General features: G+C 33.6%; 3 protein-coding genes across 3 annotated transcripts; all 3 read left to right on the top strand.

The window, feature by feature from the left end:
- The first annotated feature begins 15 nt into the window (after nt 1-15).
- LOC145322526 (mediator of RNA polymerase II transcription subunit 11-like) lies at nt 16-2,558 on the top strand. Its single transcript, XM_080164630.1, has 5 exons — nt 16-187; nt 791-895; nt 1,171-1,256; nt 1,654-1,808; nt 2,501-2,558. The coding sequence occupies exons 1-5, from the start codon at nt 83-85 to the stop codon at nt 2,548-2,550; spliced, it is 501 nt and encodes a 166-aa protein (XP_080020756.1). The 5' UTR covers nt 16-82; the 3' UTR covers nt 2,551-2,558.
- A 659-nt stretch (nt 2,559-3,217) lies between these two features.
- Nucleotides 3,218-6,650, top strand: LOC145322534 (mediator of RNA polymerase II transcription subunit 11-like). Its single transcript, XM_080164637.1, has 5 exons — nt 3,218-3,753; nt 4,261-4,365; nt 4,608-4,693; nt 5,037-5,185; nt 6,015-6,650. Exons 1-5 carry the CDS (start codon nt 3,649-3,651, stop codon nt 6,071-6,073), a joined length of 504 nt encoding a protein of 167 aa, XP_080020763.1. The 5' UTR covers nt 3,218-3,648; the 3' UTR covers nt 6,074-6,650.
- Nucleotides 6,651-7,556: 906 nt separating this feature from the next.
- Nucleotides 7,557-16,548, top strand: Hsdl2 (Hydroxysteroid dehydrogenase like 2). Its single transcript, XM_080164589.1, has 14 exons — nt 7,557-7,700; nt 7,893-8,022; nt 8,632-8,711; nt 9,345-9,497; nt 9,861-9,971; nt 10,555-10,639; nt 11,059-11,221; nt 11,675-11,732; nt 12,502-12,590; nt 12,757-12,852; nt 14,904-14,963; nt 15,318-15,446; nt 15,821-15,958; nt 16,405-16,548. Exons 1-14 carry the CDS (start codon nt 7,687-7,689, stop codon nt 16,425-16,427), a joined length of 1,329 nt encoding a protein of 442 aa, XP_080020715.1. The 5' UTR covers nt 7,557-7,686; the 3' UTR covers nt 16,428-16,548.
- The last annotated feature ends 969 nt before the right edge of the window (nt 16,549-17,517 follow it).

Raw genomic sequence — 17,517 nt, 5'->3', positions numbered from 1 at the left:
CAAAAATCAGTTTTTTATTGCTTTTAAGAAGTAAGTATAAAATTAAAAGTTTCAGAACAAGTCACGTGGACTAAAAATCAAAATGGCGTCTGGAGCCTTGGATAAATTAGAACAGCTGGACAAGGTGGAGAAAGAAATTGTTTCTTGTCTTTATACAGCTGGACAAGCACTTGCAGAAATAGCAAAGGTAAATTTTTTTTTGTTTACTGTTAAAATTACTTGAAATGGCTGTTTGGATCCTAGCAAACCATGTAAGTCATGCAGTAACAAAACCATACTCTTTCCAACATCATTATAGCATTGTCATATACTAAATTAACACAAGAACATTTTCCAATCATAAATGAAACCTCATCTTAACACTCTGCAAAGGTTGGGGTTACTAAGTTGTATAAACTACGGTTTAATATAAGATCTAGTTTTATTGATAACCATGGGAATGTGATCAATGATAATAGATATAACACAAATAATAATATATAGATAATAAAACTGTGTGGGGGTATTAGTTCTGGAGGCGACAGTCTATCCAGGATCCTGCAATGGCAATAAGTAAACACCGACTTCTTGAGAAACAAAAATTAATATTGTCCTGATTTATAAACTAATGTCTTAGTTAACATTTAAGGACATAAACAGCAAAAAGACTATCTTTAAATGACCTGTCGAAAATCTTGCTTAAAAAACAAGTATTTTCAACAACAGCAAGAAATATGTGATATGCTTAGTCAGAATTCATATGTAAAGGGGTATTTTGCTAGATTGAAATAGTAAAATGATTTTAATTTAGGACAAACCAAGCCAAAAACAAATCGACCTACTGGTGACACAATTTATGAACAGTCTGGCTACCATTGATTCCAGCCTAACTGATCACATAAAATATCTTAGCCAGGTATTAATATTAAATAGTATTACTTTTAACTACTTAGCTCTTGGAACCTACTCTGTCCTTATGGGTTAACCTAAAATTTAGATTAGAGAAAATCAATGAAAAATATTTACATTTTCCCCTCCTCCCTTGGGAAAATAACTTAGGGTGGAATGAAATATTTTGCGGCAGGGGAAAAAAATAAATCTTGTGCAGAATATACTTCCCTGTCATCCTGTTAATTAAAAAAGTACTTTTTATAGTTTTTCATTACTTCACCTACTTCATTTTTATGATAGGTTAGCACAGGACAGCCCCACGAGGGCAGCAGTTATGCCAGCCAGAAGGTTCTTCAGATGGCCTGGCACAGATTAGAACATGCAAGGTAATTTACAGTATGGCTTCCATACCGATTAATATCCGCTGGATTAGAACAGGTTCTTAGTCATGCTGAAAAATCATATATCATGCTGTAAACAATTTTCTACGATTATTAAAATAAAATCATAATATTAATACAAGTTTTGCTAGCCTGGACCTTCGGTCCCACGGGGCTAAATATAATATTTCATTTTACTACTGTTTATAATACTACTAATTTTGTTCTTAATGTCTGATAAACAAAAGAAATTTACCATAATTTAAGACGTTTAGTTTTTGTTTTGAGCTATTGCTTTTCCCTGGATGCATAAAGAAATAATCTAATTAATCCATTTTTATTCCAAGCCTAATTTTAATCAACAGTCAAATGCTTGTTTAAAGTCAATAAACAAACATTTTAGAACTCGTGTGGATGTACTGGAAAGATTAAAGAGTCAGCACGCGACCAGGCTGATAACCCCAGCCCAGAGACAGGCTCTGCTACAACAACAACAATTACAGCAACAGCAACAACAACAAGAATCTCAAGGTGGTGGTGGTGGCGCAGCTGTATCAGGTCATTCAGGAATAGATACTTCATTTTGTATCTTTTTTTATATTGAATTTGAGGTTTTTATAGAGGTGCTACATATATATAAAACTTGTTAGCTTGTGAGTTGTAGAATAGTTATTTCTCGTATCGTATTATAAACGGCTTTCCGCGGATATAGAATGTACAATTATAAGATTAAAACTAGTTTTTTTAGCCCCGTGGTGCCGAAGGCACTGGCTAAAAAAACTAGTTTTAATCTTATGATTGTACATTTCTATATTCGTAGAAAACTGGATATAATACGATGCTAGACATAGTTTTTTCGTATGGATGAGAACCGGTTCCTATCTACCGGATTCGAATGAATACGAGAAAATAATTTCTAGATGTTTAAGGGTTTGTATGTCGTTAAACGTAAGGACAGTAATCTATTTATTTTATTTAAAAGGCATTAATCTTGTTCTACTTTAAGTTTCAATTAAGTTTGCTGTTGTACAACAATACAAAATGTACATGATTGATTTGCAAGTAAAATTACAAATCAGAATTGTCCTTGTTCGTTACAGCAAATTAGATTACAAATATTTTTGGTTAATAAATAGTAAATACAGACATATAAATTTATTTACATTGAAGCAAACTTTTAGTTTTAATCCTATTCTGAAAAGATTTTAAAGGAATAATTGTATTTTATTTGAAGTATCTGTATCCATTAGGATCATCATCATCTACCCCTGCAACTACTACCACAACATCTACATCTTAAAAAACAAAGACATTATTTCAATAGGTACTATGTCAATTATTCACTTCCTATTTTTTTTTTTTTTTTATGAAAGGGGAGGGGAACATCTTGTAATTTTGGATATTTTTCACTACTTTTCTTAGGCAAAAGGGATTGAGAAAATGCGAATCAAATGAGCCAAACACTTTTTTACATTATCTCTGTCTAAATTAAATTACTCAAAGAAAAGAAAATTCATATTTTTACAGTCAAAGATCATGTTTATTTTATCTAAAATTGAATCAGGGGTGTATATTCTGCACAAGATTTATTTTTTTCCCCTGCTACAAAATTTTTTATTTTTCTTCCCCCCCCCCCTAGTTTTTTCTCACCGAGTAGGGGAAAAATGGAAAAATTTTCAAAGAACTCTATATTTTATTTATTTTATTCCTCCTACAACACATTTTTAAAAGTTTTTTCACCAAAGAGGGGGGGGAAATGAAAAAATGGTTTTCAGTTTTCTTAATTTTTACATTTTTTTCCCCTCCAACCAACTATTTTTTATTCCCCCCCCCTGAGCAGGGGATCCCGTGTAGAATATACACCACTGAATTGAATAATATTCATTTTATTATCATTCCAGTGATGATTAAACTTTTATTGTGTAGTTATTTGTACCTGTGAACTTAATTTATTTTCTCCATTTTAGAAGCTTCCATTGTTTTCATTTTCATTGCAATATATGAATATGATAGTAATAAATAAATAATATGCTTATCTTTTTTACTGAACTTTGTAATAATTGTATTTTATTAAACATTTTTAGAGCATATTATAGAGTTTACTCTAAAAGGGAGAAAATAAGAAAATGTAAATAAAAACTGTTTTTATTCAGGAATATAGGGAAAAGTCAATGCAAGACAAATAAGATCTCCTTTCACAAAAAAATGTCTGAAATCTGATTTTTGACAAGTTAATTTATCTTCCACTTACTTATCCCTGTATCCCATGTTTCAAGGCGCGCGCAAAGTGATGTATGTAAATAAATTTTTCAGAGATAATATTGTGTTGCTAGTGCTCTGCTCTTGAAATTGAAGGAATCAGCTGATTTTAGCCCTTAACGGTTTGGGTGGGTTCAAAATGGCATCTGGTGCAATGGATAAATTAGATCAGCTGGACAAGGTGGAGAAAGAGATTGTTTCTTGCCTATATACAGCTGGACAAGCACTTGCAGAAATAGCAAAGGTTGTATCTTTTTAAAAATTGTTCTGATTTGTAAACTAACTATTAGCTTTGCTCCAAGCATCTAAGGGATTCGCCCCAAAAAGTGAAGAAAAGTGCAACCCCCTGGTCTCCCCTTATTGTTGTTTTGTGTGTTATTATCTGCATAGGGTATAATGCCTATTTTTGCAACAAACTTATTATAACAGTAACTGTGGTGAGTTCTTAAGATTTTAAATATATGTTTCTTTATGTTTTTTCTTTCTATCGTCTGTTTTTAAATCAATCAGTTATATTCAGTTTTCAATCCAAACAGTAAGTGAATACCGCATAAAATATATAATATAATAAAATAAATCCAAAAATAAATATCACGTTTGTATTAAAAGCAAAATTTCAGCAAAAAAATGGGGGGGGGGGAGATTTTGCTTTTTTGGGGGGTGGGGGTGTCCCACCTCCTCAAGAAAATAAACTTTGTAATAAATATAGAATGGATATTTTGCTAGATTGCAATAGTAAAATATATTTTAGGACAAACCAAGCCAAAAACAAATCGACCTTCTGGTGACACAATTTATGAACAGTCTGGCTACCATTGATTCCAGCTTAACAGATCACATCAGATATCTTAGCCAGGTATAGATATCATTAACCTGCTACTTTGGCATTTGCTCTTAGTTGGGAAGAAGAATATTAGCCTAATATCAAGTCATGTCAGGTGTGCAACATAAATGATTATAGTAAGGGTAATGCTTCCAGACAATGGGCTTGTTGTCTGACCTTATGATCATGTACATAATTAAGCAAGATACCTATGGTTCAGAGATACAAAATAAGATCACATGGTGTATTCTTTTGATTTATGCATTTTATGATAGGTTAGTACAGGACAGCCCCATGAGGGCAGCAGCTATGCCAGTCAGAAGGTTTTTAAGATGGCTTGGCACAGATTAGAACATGCAAGGTAATTTCATTTTGGCTTGTAGACCAATTAGAACCAGTTCTTTAAAGACATATTGAAAAATTGTTTATCGAATCATATTGTAATAAGATAAAAATCATATTATCAGTAAAAGTGTTGTGTGTCTGGGCGTTCTGCCCTCTTAAGGCTTACAAAACTGGAATAAATCTTTTAATTACTACCACAATAAGCTCTCTATAATAAAATACTATGCAAGAAATAAAATAACTATTCAAATATTTTTCAATGCCTGCCAATCAAAAGGGTTTAGAGATTTGCAATGATTTAAAATGCTTACTATAGTTTTTAGCTATTACATGACAAATGTATGAAAGCCAAATTTTAGAACTCGAGTGGAAGAACTAGAAAGATTGAAAAGTCAGCATGTGACGAGGCTAATAACCCCAGCCCAGAGACAAGCTCTCTTACAACAACAACAACAACTACAGCAACAACAAAAAGAATCTCAAGGTGGTGGTGGTACAGCTGCATCAGGTCATTAAGGATCAGATACTTCAGTTTTAACTTATGTTTTTTGATTATTTCTTATTGATTTTGAAGTCAATCTCAAGGGTATTGGTGCAATATAATATTGATATCAAACTTGTTTACTATAGCTTGCAAGTTTTAAAAAATGATTTCTACATGTTTAAGGCTTTGTATGTCACTGCAAGAAAGGGCATAAATTTTTTTTCATTTCATTAAGGATTTAGTCTTCTAAAAAACTAATATTGTTTAACTTTAAGTTTTACTTAAGTTTGCAATTGCATAAAAATACAAAGTGAGAATGAATGATTGATTTGCAAGTACAATTACAAATCAGATTTGTCCTTGTTTGTAAATTTTCATCTATTTACAGTGTATTAAATTACAAAAAATTTTTGGTAAATAAATACAGATATATAAATTGATTTACATTGAAACAAAGGGGGGGGGGGCGAAAGGGACACTTTTTGAAACCAAAACTAAAAGTCAAAGGAACTCAACTTTTGCATGGCAGTTGCTTTATAGGGGTACAATATGGAACTGTGAAGAAACGGCGGCGCAACCGCCGAGAAAAGGCAACAAAAATTACGGCGGTTTTCGGCGGTTGCGCCGCCGTTTCTTCACAGTTCCATATTGTACCCCTATAAAGCAACTGCCATGCAAAATCTCAGACCTGTAACCCTTTTTTTAGTTGAGTTCCTTTGTTGACTCTTAGTTTTGGTTTCAAAAAGTGTCACTTTCGCCCCCCCCCCCCCCTTTAAAGTTTTAAACATGTTCTGAAATGATCTTAAAGGTATACATAGTAATATTTTATTTGATGTATCTGTATCCATATTAGGAGGAACCCAATCATCATCATCTACCCCTTCAACTACTACCACAACATATACATCATAAAAAAACAAAAAAAATATTTTAATACTCTGTTAATTATTTACTGCCATTTTTATTTTCATTTTAATGAAAGGGAGGGGGATGAAAAAAAATATTTTTTCTGAATATCTTTTTACAGTAAATGTGATTTTTTTCACTACTTTACTAAGGCAAGTGGGATAGAGAAAATTCAGGGAGAAAAAATAGAAATATGTTTTCAGTACTCTATTTCATAAATTTTTTCCCCCCAAGAAATGGGAAAAAATTCATAAAATGGTTATTTTTTCACTTGTTTTCCTCTCCTACATATTTTTTAATTCCTCCCTCCCCCATTCAGCAGGGGATCTAATGCAAAATATACACCTCTGAGAAAATTAGAAACAAATAAGTCAAACACAACTCTACCTTCATCCCTGTCTAAAATTAATTCACTCAAAGATAAGAAAATTCATGTTTTCACAGTCAAAGATCATTTTTATTTTATTTAAGAATGAATAGTATTATTATATTATTATTATTATTATGATTCCAGTGATGATTAGTCATTAATTTTTTAGTTATTTTGTACCTGTATAATTTATTTATTTTCTCCATTTTACAAGTTTACAGTTTTCATTTTCATTAAAATTTTGTATTTTGTTGCATTCGGGAAAGCCAAGAAAGTATAGTTTATGAACAATAACATATAGCAGTAATATAGAATTGGGATAGAAAAAGAAAAATTATCAATAAACAGCTTCAGTAATAGGATTTTTCAATATATATATGAACTAGGCTAATAAATTAAGTTGTTCTTTATTATTATTAAAAAATATTTATCTTATCTTGTAGTAGTATTTTAAAGATGCAACAAACATTATACGAACAGCCCAAAACTGTACACTTTTGATAGCTGTGTTGGTTCAGGGAGGAAGGGAAAGAATTATGGCAGAAAAAATAATCTATGCATTTTCATTCCTAATTGTATTTATATGCGATGTAATGAAGCAATTTTTAGACCCAAAAATTTATGGTGGTTGTTTATTTATCCACAAGTGTCCTATCCCTGTAACACTAGTGTGTATTATATATATAATAATTTTATCTTTTACAATATTTTCCTTTTTCTTACATTCCAACATTTTTCAGGGATAAATGGATATGAAAGTAATAAATAAAAGCCCCCCTCTCTCCCTGGATTCTTGTGAATTTTTAAAGAGGTTAAGATAATGGTAAATAAAGTGCTGTTGGCTTTTCCCTACCTGCCCATTTTCTCATACTTTGTATGCTTATCTTTTTACTCAACTTTGTATACTATTGTGTTTTATCCAAAATTTTGAGAGCAAATTATAGAGTTTACCCTAAAATGGAGAAAATAGGATAAATGTAACTAAAAACTGTTTTAGTCAGGAATACAGGGACAAGACAATGGAAGATAAATTAAATCTCTTGTCACATAAAATATCACAATATTGTCTTTGTGTATCTGATAAATAACATATGAAATATTAATCTATCTTCCATTTACTTATCCCTAAATGCCTGGTGTGAAGGCGCGCGAAGAGTGACGTATGTAAATAAATTTTTCAGAGATAATTTTGTGTTGCTAGTGCTCTGTTCTCGTATTTGAAGGAATCAGCTGATTTTAGTTTCTCAACATGCTTAATACAGGGTGAGATACCATTTTTCTCTAATAGTACTCTAAAGATTATTTTAGTGAATTTAAATTATTGTATTTATATTTTAACCTTTTAAGATCTAGGTATTTGAATACTGCTTATGATGTTAAAATAATTTTTTTTTATGTAAATCCTATTTTTTGCAGACATGTTTTATTTTAGATTTTTATTATTTTTTCATTTAGGAAATTAGCCGGAAAGGTGATCTATGTTACCGGCGGCAGCCGTGGTATCGGCCTGGCCATGGCCATCAAGGCCGCTAAGGATGGTGCAAAAATTGCCATAGCTGCCAAGACAGCTGACCCTCACCCTAAGGTACGACTACGCATGTATTCGCAGCTTTTCAACAATCATTAGTTATTCTTTTATAAAAGTAACAGGATGTCTGTATGTATGTACTGCAGCTTAAGCACTCTATAACAAATTGACCAATATGATTTTCCTTTATAGTGAAGTTTCTTAAAGTTTCAGGAAAGGTACTTTTACAACACTCCTAAGAAAAGTCGTGTCCCCCAAAAAAATATTTTTCTTTTAAGAAATAAAATTGAAAGTAGGCGGTCGACTAACACCACACCACTCCCTCTCCCTTCCAAGTTCCCCAATGGGCTAATATCTTATATTTTACTTTAGTAGTACCTTTATATTTTTTTCTCGTATTCATTCGAAACCGGTTAATATCCGGTGGATTAGAACCGATTCTCAGCCATACGAAAATTATGTCTAGAGCATCGCATTATAAATATACAATCATAAGATTAAAACCATTTTTCTTACACCGTGCCATCGGCATCTAGGGGCTAAAAACTGGTTTTAATCTTATAATTGTACATTTTTATCCGCTTAAAGCTGTTAACAGTACGATGCGAGAAATAACTATTCTTGCTTGCTTTTTGTCATTTTCAAATTAACGATCTTTTGTTTCAGTTACCTGGTACAATTTACACAGCAGCCAAGGATATTGAAGCTGCTGGCGGTCAGGCGCTTCCTTGTATTGTTGACGTCAGGTACAATTCATCAAAAAGATAGTGGATTGGTATTTCATTCATGTGAATTTACCCAGGGAGGTAGGGGACAATGGGCGGTTTATTACAGTAATCCCCAAAGTTTTATAATAACGATTTCTTATTCTTTATCAACTTTAGGGACTTTTATTACAGTAATCCCCAAAGTTTTATAATAACGATTTCTTATTCGTTATCAACTTTTATTGAATTTGATTGGTTTGTTCATTAAGTTCAGTGTCCAAACGTTTCAACCACTAATTGTAATAAACTGGTCTTAATTTTTTCCTTTTAACGTTGCATAATCCTCACTCACAGGACAAGCAGATCAGACTTTGAGAAATAGAAAAGATAGTTTTTGCCTTACAAATATAAAATTTGATACTTTTTTTTCTTCATATTAAGTCGGTAATTAATGCCCTTTTAAAAAAGGACTCGGTAATTTTTTCCCACTAATCAAAAAGTTGTCGTTTGTATGGCCCCATCCATTGACCTTTAAACAATGGTCTTCCAAATGTTTGTTAGAATTTAAAATACATGTGCTGTGCAATTTTATACAGTTAGCTTTTTTATCTTAAAAGCGATTAGTAAAAAATATCTTTATAGTTATAAATCATTATTTTTATTTATTCGCAGAGACGAGGGACAAATCCAGCAATCTATAGAGGAGACTGTCAAGGCATTTGGTGGCATTGATATTGTCATCAATAATGCCAGTGCCATCAGCCTCACTGGTACACAAGAAACTTCCATGAAAACATATGATCTCATGCATACTATTAATACAAGGTAGATTGTAGTTTTTATGCGCATATTTTTTTTAAAAATATCTCTATCTAAAGCAATTTTCATGTATTTAAACTAACATAACTTGATTTATCACATTTATTGGCAGGTATTTAAAGTTGTATGGTATTATTTTGGTGTCCCTAAACCTTGACTAATTTTACCTTAATTTTTTACTTTTTTTTCGTGATAGTTCCTTTCGTGACAGCGCATCTTACAGGGGTTTTCGCAGGAGACTAACACCTATTTCTAGCCCCTGCGGGGTAATCACCTAACCTAACCTAACCAAAAAATTACCTATCAAAAGCTACTGTGAAAATGCGATGAATGTCATTAAAGGGACTATACCCAGATTTTTTTTTCCAGAGGAACATACTTGGTATCCAAGTGCGCCCTGCCATACCTGAAAGAATCAGCAATGAAGGGCAGGAACCCACACATTCTCAACAATTCTCCACCTCTTAGTATGCAACCCAGGTAGTTAATATTCACCCTAAGATATATTCTAATTAAAGGATAAGAAACTCCCATATACTTAATAATTCTCCACCTCTCAGTATCGACTCAGGTAGTTAATATTCACCCCTTGATATATTCTTAATAAAGGATAGAAACCCACATGTACTTAATAATTATCTACCACTCAGTATGCAACCCAGGTAGCTAATATTCACCCCTAGATATTTTCTAAATAAAGTATAGAAACCCCCATATACTTAATAATTCTCTACCACTTAGTATGCAACCCAGGTAGGTAATATTCACCCATAGATATATTCTAAAATAAGGAAGGAATACCCCCAAACGAACTAAAAATAAAAAAAAGTATTAATGATTTAATTGTTGTATATTGAGATATCACTAACCACTGAACCAATTGAACTCTCCATTTTAGGGAAGCTTTATTCATTCTTAGGTTGATTTATTCAATTTTTATTTTAGATTTCTGTCTTTAGTAGATTTGATGCTATTTTATTCCCCTTTCCTCCTCCTTACTTCAATACTGAGCGCCAAGACGCTATGGGCGCAGTAACTAGTATATAGTGCTTTATTGTTGTAGATGGTTCCAGAACCACGTAGCCTACACAATGGCCAAGTATGGTATGTCGATGTGTGTCCTTGGTATGGCTGAAGAATTTAAGAAGGTTAACTTTTTTCTTATTCTGAAGGTTTTATGTCTGATGCTTAAGATTTCAATAACTAGGAAAGCTTCACATAGGTCACGGGAAAGTTTAGGCTATTTTAATTTTAGATTTAATCCTTGAGATGGTTTTGGGTTTTTTTATGTCTTCTATCTCTCTCTTTAAAAACTTAGCTCCCTAGATGTTAGGGGCGCAGTTGCTAGTTTTATAATATATAGTTTGGGAAATGTTTATCATATTCCAGTACAAAATTTTTGTATTTTGCCATCGGAGGGTGAAGATATTTTTTACACAAGAAAACACTTCTACTTAGGTATATTTTTTTCTTTTTTATAAGCTTAAGGCTGATATTCTGGATACTAATGGATGATATACAAAAAAGCTTTTATGTAGACACCTAATAGGTATGTTATAACTTTTAGGACGGTATCGCTGTCAACGCCATTTGGCCGCGCACCGCCATCATGACAGCCGCCATGGAGATGCTGGGCGGGGGCAAGGGTATCAGGGACCAGTGCAGGAATACAGATATTATGGCGGATGCCGCGTATGTCATTCTTACCAGAGATTCTAGAACATTTACAGGTAATAGCTAGCTATGCCAGGTATCAGATTTTATTAATACTTTTTGATAAATATGCAATAAGAAAAGTAAAGGGGTTGTTTCACGAAATGCATTTGAACTTAATTTAGTTCTGACACTTTTGCGTAAACAGGGAGTATATGCTATGTCTGAGGCGTAACAAGGGTTAAGACAAGTGTCAGAACTTATTTACGCAAGTGTCAGAATTCCCCCCCCCCCGCACCCTATTTAGGCTTTAATTATTTAAAGAAAAAGATATGTTCGGTTTATATAACAACAAATTTTCATTCATTTCTCCATCAAATTCGATACTGAATAATAAAAGTTGAAAATTTAGTTTAGTTCACTCTTTTTAAGCATCATTTTAATTGGGCTTCCTAATACCTACCGGTTTCTAAGAAGCTACAATTTTACGTAGTTTTTCATAATTCTTATAAAATTTGCAATTGTTTTAGGAAACTTCTGCGTTGACGAACAAGTTTTGAGAGAGGAGGGAATGAATGATTTTAAACAGTAAGTCCTTAGGATTTTTTAATTCCATGGTGATAAAAAGAGCAGAAAGCAAATGCTAGCAGATGAAAAAGGTCCCCACCACTGGAACCACATAGTTATCTGGGTTAAACTATACAATACATCTAGACTTTACTTATACATACCTTTATTATTTTAAAAATATCCCCCTTCAAAATCCTTGAGATCCACCAAATCACAATAACTTCTAGCTTTTTTTTATAGTTTTGCCTAGTGAAGTTCATCTCCTAGATATTTCTTGCTAACCGCTGTATATGGTTCTCCTTTACAGGGTAGCTTCTCTTAGGTCCTGGGAAGTTTAAAACTATTTTAGGGGAGGGTACCACCATCCTCCCAATAGAAATATCCCCTAGAAAAAATTCTCCCCAATATTTTTCTTTTCTTTTAAATCCAAAATATAAAATTGGGTTAACAATTTCAACTTCCCACTCCTCAAGTGGCCCTAGAGGCTCTAGTGCATAATATATAACTTAACACCCAGCTAAACTGCATTGGACTGAAAAGAGTGCCATGTTGACCGAAATATGTTTCTAAATAAATTATGAAGAAAAGGACTTTTGTTCCACTGCACTGCAGTGAATTTATCATGAAATGTAACTCTTTAAGCCTTATATTGTGAACGTTCTAATATGACATGAAGGGGTTCTAGGAGAATTTAAAGTGAAAAATTGTACCTTTAACCTTGATTGATAAGTTCATTGATTGATTGATGATTGATTTATTTATTTATTGATTGATTCATTGATTGTAGGTACCTGGCTAACCCTGAGGGCAAGGAGTCGGACCTGATGCCTGATTTCTTCCTAGATGATTTCTCCCTGGGAGCTCAACAGGAAGTAGGTCAGTGAAGTTAGATTTTCAGTTTTAATAATCAGTGCTTTCCTATAAAGTGCCTTTCTAGCACTGAACCCCCCACCCTCTTCCTAATTTTCAAAATTAATTGAAAATGATTAATTCTATTTTAATTCATCTAACTTAACTATTATTTGATTTGAAATATTTTTAGTTAACCGCCAGACAGAACAGGTGGCAGCTAAGGCTACCGCGGCCCCGGCAGCTCAAGGTTCAGGTCCAATCCAGGAGGTCTTCAAACAAATTGAAGGTGAAAAATATATTTATATTAATTCTATCTTTTAATATTTATCAATCATTTGATGTTTAAACTTTATGTGAGTGATGAAGTTGCTTCCAGTGAAATGAGAGTGAGGCAACAGCTTTCTGTCAAATGTTATTTAACTGAAAGCTGTAAATGATTCAAAAACTGTCAATCGGCGACGGCGGTTTGCTATGGCTGCCGAGCCCTGTATTTTTAAAAAAAATAATCAATAATAGTTCTTATAAAAGCTGATTTAACTAAAATATTTTAGGGTTATACAAGGGTTTGTAATGGTATAAAATGAGAACTAATGACAACAACCAATTTATAAAAATATTTGCTGATATTTACAAAGGTAGCCTTTTAACCATTTGTCAATTGAAAATAAAACAGTTAGGGAGTTGAATCCATTTTTATAGAAGCAGAAACATAATCTATGATTATGGTTTGGACCCTCTAAAACTGTAATCTACCCTTCCACTTTCCCCTCTCTTGGTGAAGATATCTTCAACGCCGATCCGATTTTTGAAATATAAGATTCCACTCAGGGGCGTCCAAGCTTATTTTTTTGGGGGGGGTAAAAAATTTTAGGGGGGGGGGGGTAATTCGTGTTTGGGGGGGTAAAATGGCGCGCGAAGCGCGCCGAAATTTTTTTTTACCCCCCCCAAAATTTTTACCCCGGGGGTAAAATTTGATTGGGGGGGGGTAATTACCCCCCCTAAAGTCTGTTGGGGGGGGTAAATACTCCCCCCAAATCTGTTGGGGGGGGGGGGTAATTACCCCCCCCAAACTAATTTACCCCGGGGGTAAAATTTTTGGGGGGGGTAATTTAATTATGTAAAAAAAGCACCTACCTAATCTATTAATTTAATAAGTACTATCCTATAACATAAAGTAGTAAGTAAGGTTTATTTGACTATAGCTTCAGATTTCATTACTTTTAATACTGAGTTCTCCTTTTTAGGAAAGCTTCACATAGATCCCATGATGGTTCCACACTATTATAGGTCAATCCTTTGAGTGGTTTTAGGCTATTTTTCTCCTCCCTTTTTACCCTTTAGAAAACACGAGTTCTTAGATGCTAAGGGCGCCACTACTATTCAAATATATAGTAGTATCTCATTCTTTAGAACATAAAAATACAATAATTAACTCACTAACCAATGAACCAATATGATTATACTTTAAAGTGAAGCGTCTTATAGGTCCTGGTAAGTTTTATAACTAGTTTTGAGACACCCTGACATCCTCCCAAAAGAAATCGCCTATAGAAATTCTTTTTCATTATTTAATGAAATATTTAATTTAGTTAGGTATCTATTTTATGGAATCTTCAGTGCTTTACAATTACATCATAGATCCCCGGGATGGTATTTACTCCCCCCCCCCCAAAAAAAAAAATTTTCAGTAAAATTTTTTTTTTAAGAACATTCAATTTGGGGGGGGTAAATACCCCCCCAAAAATTTTTTTTTTAAAGAACATTTATTTTGGGGGGGGGGGGGGTAATTACCCCCCCCAAAATCGTTTGGGTGGGGTAAATACCCCCCCCCAAAATCGTTGGGGGTGCCTACGGCACCCCCAAGGTAGGGGTAATTTTTTTTGGGGGGGGGTATTGTTCACAAAATTTTGGGGGTGCCTACGGCCATTTGGCACCCCCAAAATCGTTTGGGGGTGCCAAATGGCCCATTACCCCCCCCCCTTGGACGCCTATGATTCCACTTTTGTCACTCTTGTTGAAGATATCTTCACCAAGAGAGGCAAAAGTGGAATCTTATATTTCAAAAATCGTATCGGCGTTGAAGATATCTTCACCAAGTGAGGGGAAAGTGGAATCTTACATTTCAAAAATCGTATCGGCGTTGAAGATATCTTCACCAAGAGAAGCAAAAGTGGAATCTTACATTTCAAAAATCGTATCGGCGTTGAAGATATCTTCACCAAGAGAGGGGAAAGTGGAAAGGTAGATTACAGTTTTAGATGGTCCAAACCATAATCATAGATTATATTTCTGCTTCTATAAAAATGGATTCAACTCCCTAACTGTAAAATGTTTAAGGTCACCTTAGCGAAGAAATGGTGAAGAAGACCAATGCTGTCTTTGCATTCTCTATCTCAGGTTAGTTTCCTTTCCACTGGATGAAAAACGGTCCTTAAATGTGTTGATAATAACCACATCGTATGTTTTTTTCATATAATTTTGTCATTACGGGGAGGGAAGGGATATTGGGCTGTTTGTTTATTACATTACTTCCCAAAGTTTTATAATTCATTTTTTTTCTTCGCTAGCTTCACAACTTTATTGAATTTTGATTGGATGGTTCATTTATTGGGGTGTCCCAACGTTTCATAAAAAAATGTAATAAAAAGAAGGGGTAATTGTGTTGATCATCATTGGGGATGTAAATCAATTCATCGGCATTGTCTTATCCCCTAAGATCCCTGCCAACAATACCTTAATTGTACTGTATAGACGACAACACCGAGTGGTACCTGGACCTGAAGAACGGGGCTGGTTCCTGTGGGGCGGGTAAACCTGCCAGCGGCAAGGCAGATGTTACTTTCACCGTCAACACCGCCAACTTTGGAAAAATGTTTGCAGGTTTGTCAACTTGTTAACAATCTCATGAGTAATGAAAATATAGGGGGGGGGGGGGACGAATTCGACAACCCAACTTTTTTAGTTAAAAAATAAAAAGTTTAAAATAATAGGGTGAGTGAGGGGGGAATAGACCAATCCAATTTTTTTTTAAAGTAAATTTTAATTTAAAAAAAAAAATTTCTAGGGGTATCTCTTGTTTTAAGGGGGGGGGGGGTGGTACCCATCCTCCAAAATAGTAATAAATTTTAACTGTAAAGTAGAACCATTGATATCGGTTCAGTGGTTAGCGATCCTTCTGAACAATAACACACAGACACAGATCCTGTAACTTTATTATAAGGATTAACCTTTCAAGATCTATGTTTTATAAATAGGAAAGATCAAGCCTACGACTGCATTTATGACTGGAAAGTTAAAGATTGCTGGCAACATGGGTAAGGCCATGGCCCTGGAGAAGATGATGGTGAAGATGCAGAAGGGAAGATCATATCACACCAGTACAAATAATATCTGTAAGTTTTATAAGTTTGGGTACTCTCATTATTTGTTCGTCCAGATTTTCATTCCGGGTTGTATGTTTTGCATGGGATCCTCTGCTAAGGTGGGGAGAAAAATGTGGAGGAGGGAAAAAAAGTAAATCCTTGAAATGTTTACGTTTTCATTTAACAGATCAAAGACTATTATCCGAAGATAGGGAGGTGACATTTAACTGTTTATTATCCCATTCCCCAAAGTTTTATAATAACCTTTGCTCGACAAGTTAGGGACTTTTATTGAATTTTGATCGGTTGGTTCTTTAAGTTGATTGTCCAAACGTTTCAACTACTAAGTGTAATCTACAGAAAGGGTAAATTTGTGAATCATCAATTGGGATGTACATCAGTTTAGTCGCCATTGTCTATCCCTTTAGATCCCTGATAATCCGTGATGAATAAACTTGTATTCTTTTTAATTTCAGGGACCCCAAAGAGCATGCTTTAAAAGAAGAACCCTCTACTACACTCGCCCTCCCTAAATGTTAAAAAATCAACAAAATATTACACAATTCATTATCAACATTTACCAGAGCTGAAAAAAGAGGTTTTTCCAGTTTTTTTCTTTTTATAAAATTTGAAACTTAATTTAATGTTTTAAAACCGCTACAAAATGCTCACTTTCAACATATTATATTGTTGATGCTTTAGATTGTTTTGTTTTGCCTTGAACATAAAGTTTTTATTTTATTTCTATTTTACTGTTGAATTTGTCTAGAAAAATGTGATGGCCCCAATAAATTTTAACTGTTAGCTATAATGAAATATGTTATTTTATTTAACAAAAATATTTATATTATAAAAAAAAATACCAATAATTTTAATAAACTATGATAAATCATTCATGTATACCACTTTTGAAAAAGCACATAGTTATTCCTGTTCCACCAATTCCTACAGCGAGGTGGTATTATGGGTTAACCCACCCCCTGTAAACAGTATTTAAAATACATTAGAATTTAACTTTTAAGTTAAGGTTGCTTTGGGCACGTCTTAAATTATCTCCCCCCCCCCCCCCACGCTTTGCTTTAAATATTTTCTTTCGTTTTATATAATAGCAACAATTGATTTTTATAAAGGTGTTTTCTTTATTATGTTATCAAGTCTTTCAACAATAAAGCACCTATGTAATACAGTTGGGCATGAATCTGGATGAAATAAAGTGTTTTGAAATTCGATGATATCAAGGATAGACCAATTCCAGATAAATTAATATTCCCACCCAATTCTTTAATTAGTGGATTGATTATTTCTCATCGAATGACTCGAAAGTATTTTACCCAGTCAAAATTATTTTGTCGATTTCCAATTGCAATGATTTATGTATACTACGAAAGCGTTCAGAAGGGGTGTCAGCACCCCATTTAAAATTGAAATGACTTGCCTTCCGTTTTTTTTGCCCCACTCCTCACAAAACCAGACGATGTGCACGCCCCTGTTCAACTATTTGACATAATTACTTAAAAATAGACATGATTGCAATGTATGATGATCTTACAATATAAAAAGAAGCAGGTAGGATTGATTTTAGCTCTAAT

Source organism: Acartia tonsa, chromosome 1 (assembly GCF_053477335.1).
Source record: "Acartia tonsa isolate MP-2025a chromosome 1, ASM5347733v1, whole genome shotgun sequence".
Classification (NCBI taxonomy): Eukaryota; Metazoa; Arthropoda; class Copepoda; order Calanoida; family Acartiidae; genus Acartia; species Acartia tonsa.
This window is presented reverse-complemented; position numbering and strand designations above follow the sequence as displayed.

Coding starts and splice junctions, on each gene's coding strand:
- LOC145322526 (XM_080164630.1), top strand. CDS start 83: ATGGCGTCTGGAGCCTTGGATAAATTAGAACAGCTGGACAAGGTGGAG. Junction 1,257..1,653: donor CACAGATTAGAACATGCAAG/GTAATTTACAGT, acceptor CAAACATTTTAG/AACTCGTGTGGATGTACTGG. Junction 1,809..2,500: donor TGGTGGCGCAGCTGTATCAG/GTCATTCAGGAA, acceptor TGTATCCATTAG/GATCATCATCATCTACCCCT.
- LOC145322534 (XM_080164637.1), top strand. CDS start 3,649: ATGGCATCTGGTGCAATGGATAAATTAGATCAGCTGGACAAGGTGGAG. Junction 4,366..4,607: donor ACATCAGATATCTTAGCCAG/GTATAGATATCA, acceptor ATTTTATGATAG/GTTAGTACAGGACAGCCCCA. Junction 5,186..6,014: donor TGGTGGTACAGCTGCATCAG/GTCATTAAGGAT, acceptor TATCCATATTAG/GAGGAACCCAATCATCATCA.
- Hsdl2 (XM_080164589.1), top strand. Junction 8,023..8,631: donor CAGCTGACCCTCACCCTAAG/GTACGACTACGC, acceptor CTTTTGTTTCAG/TTACCTGGTACAATTTACAC. Junction 12,591..12,756: donor GGGAGCTCAACAGGAAGTAG/GTCAGTGAAGTT, acceptor AAATATTTTTAG/TTAACCGCCAGACAGAACAG.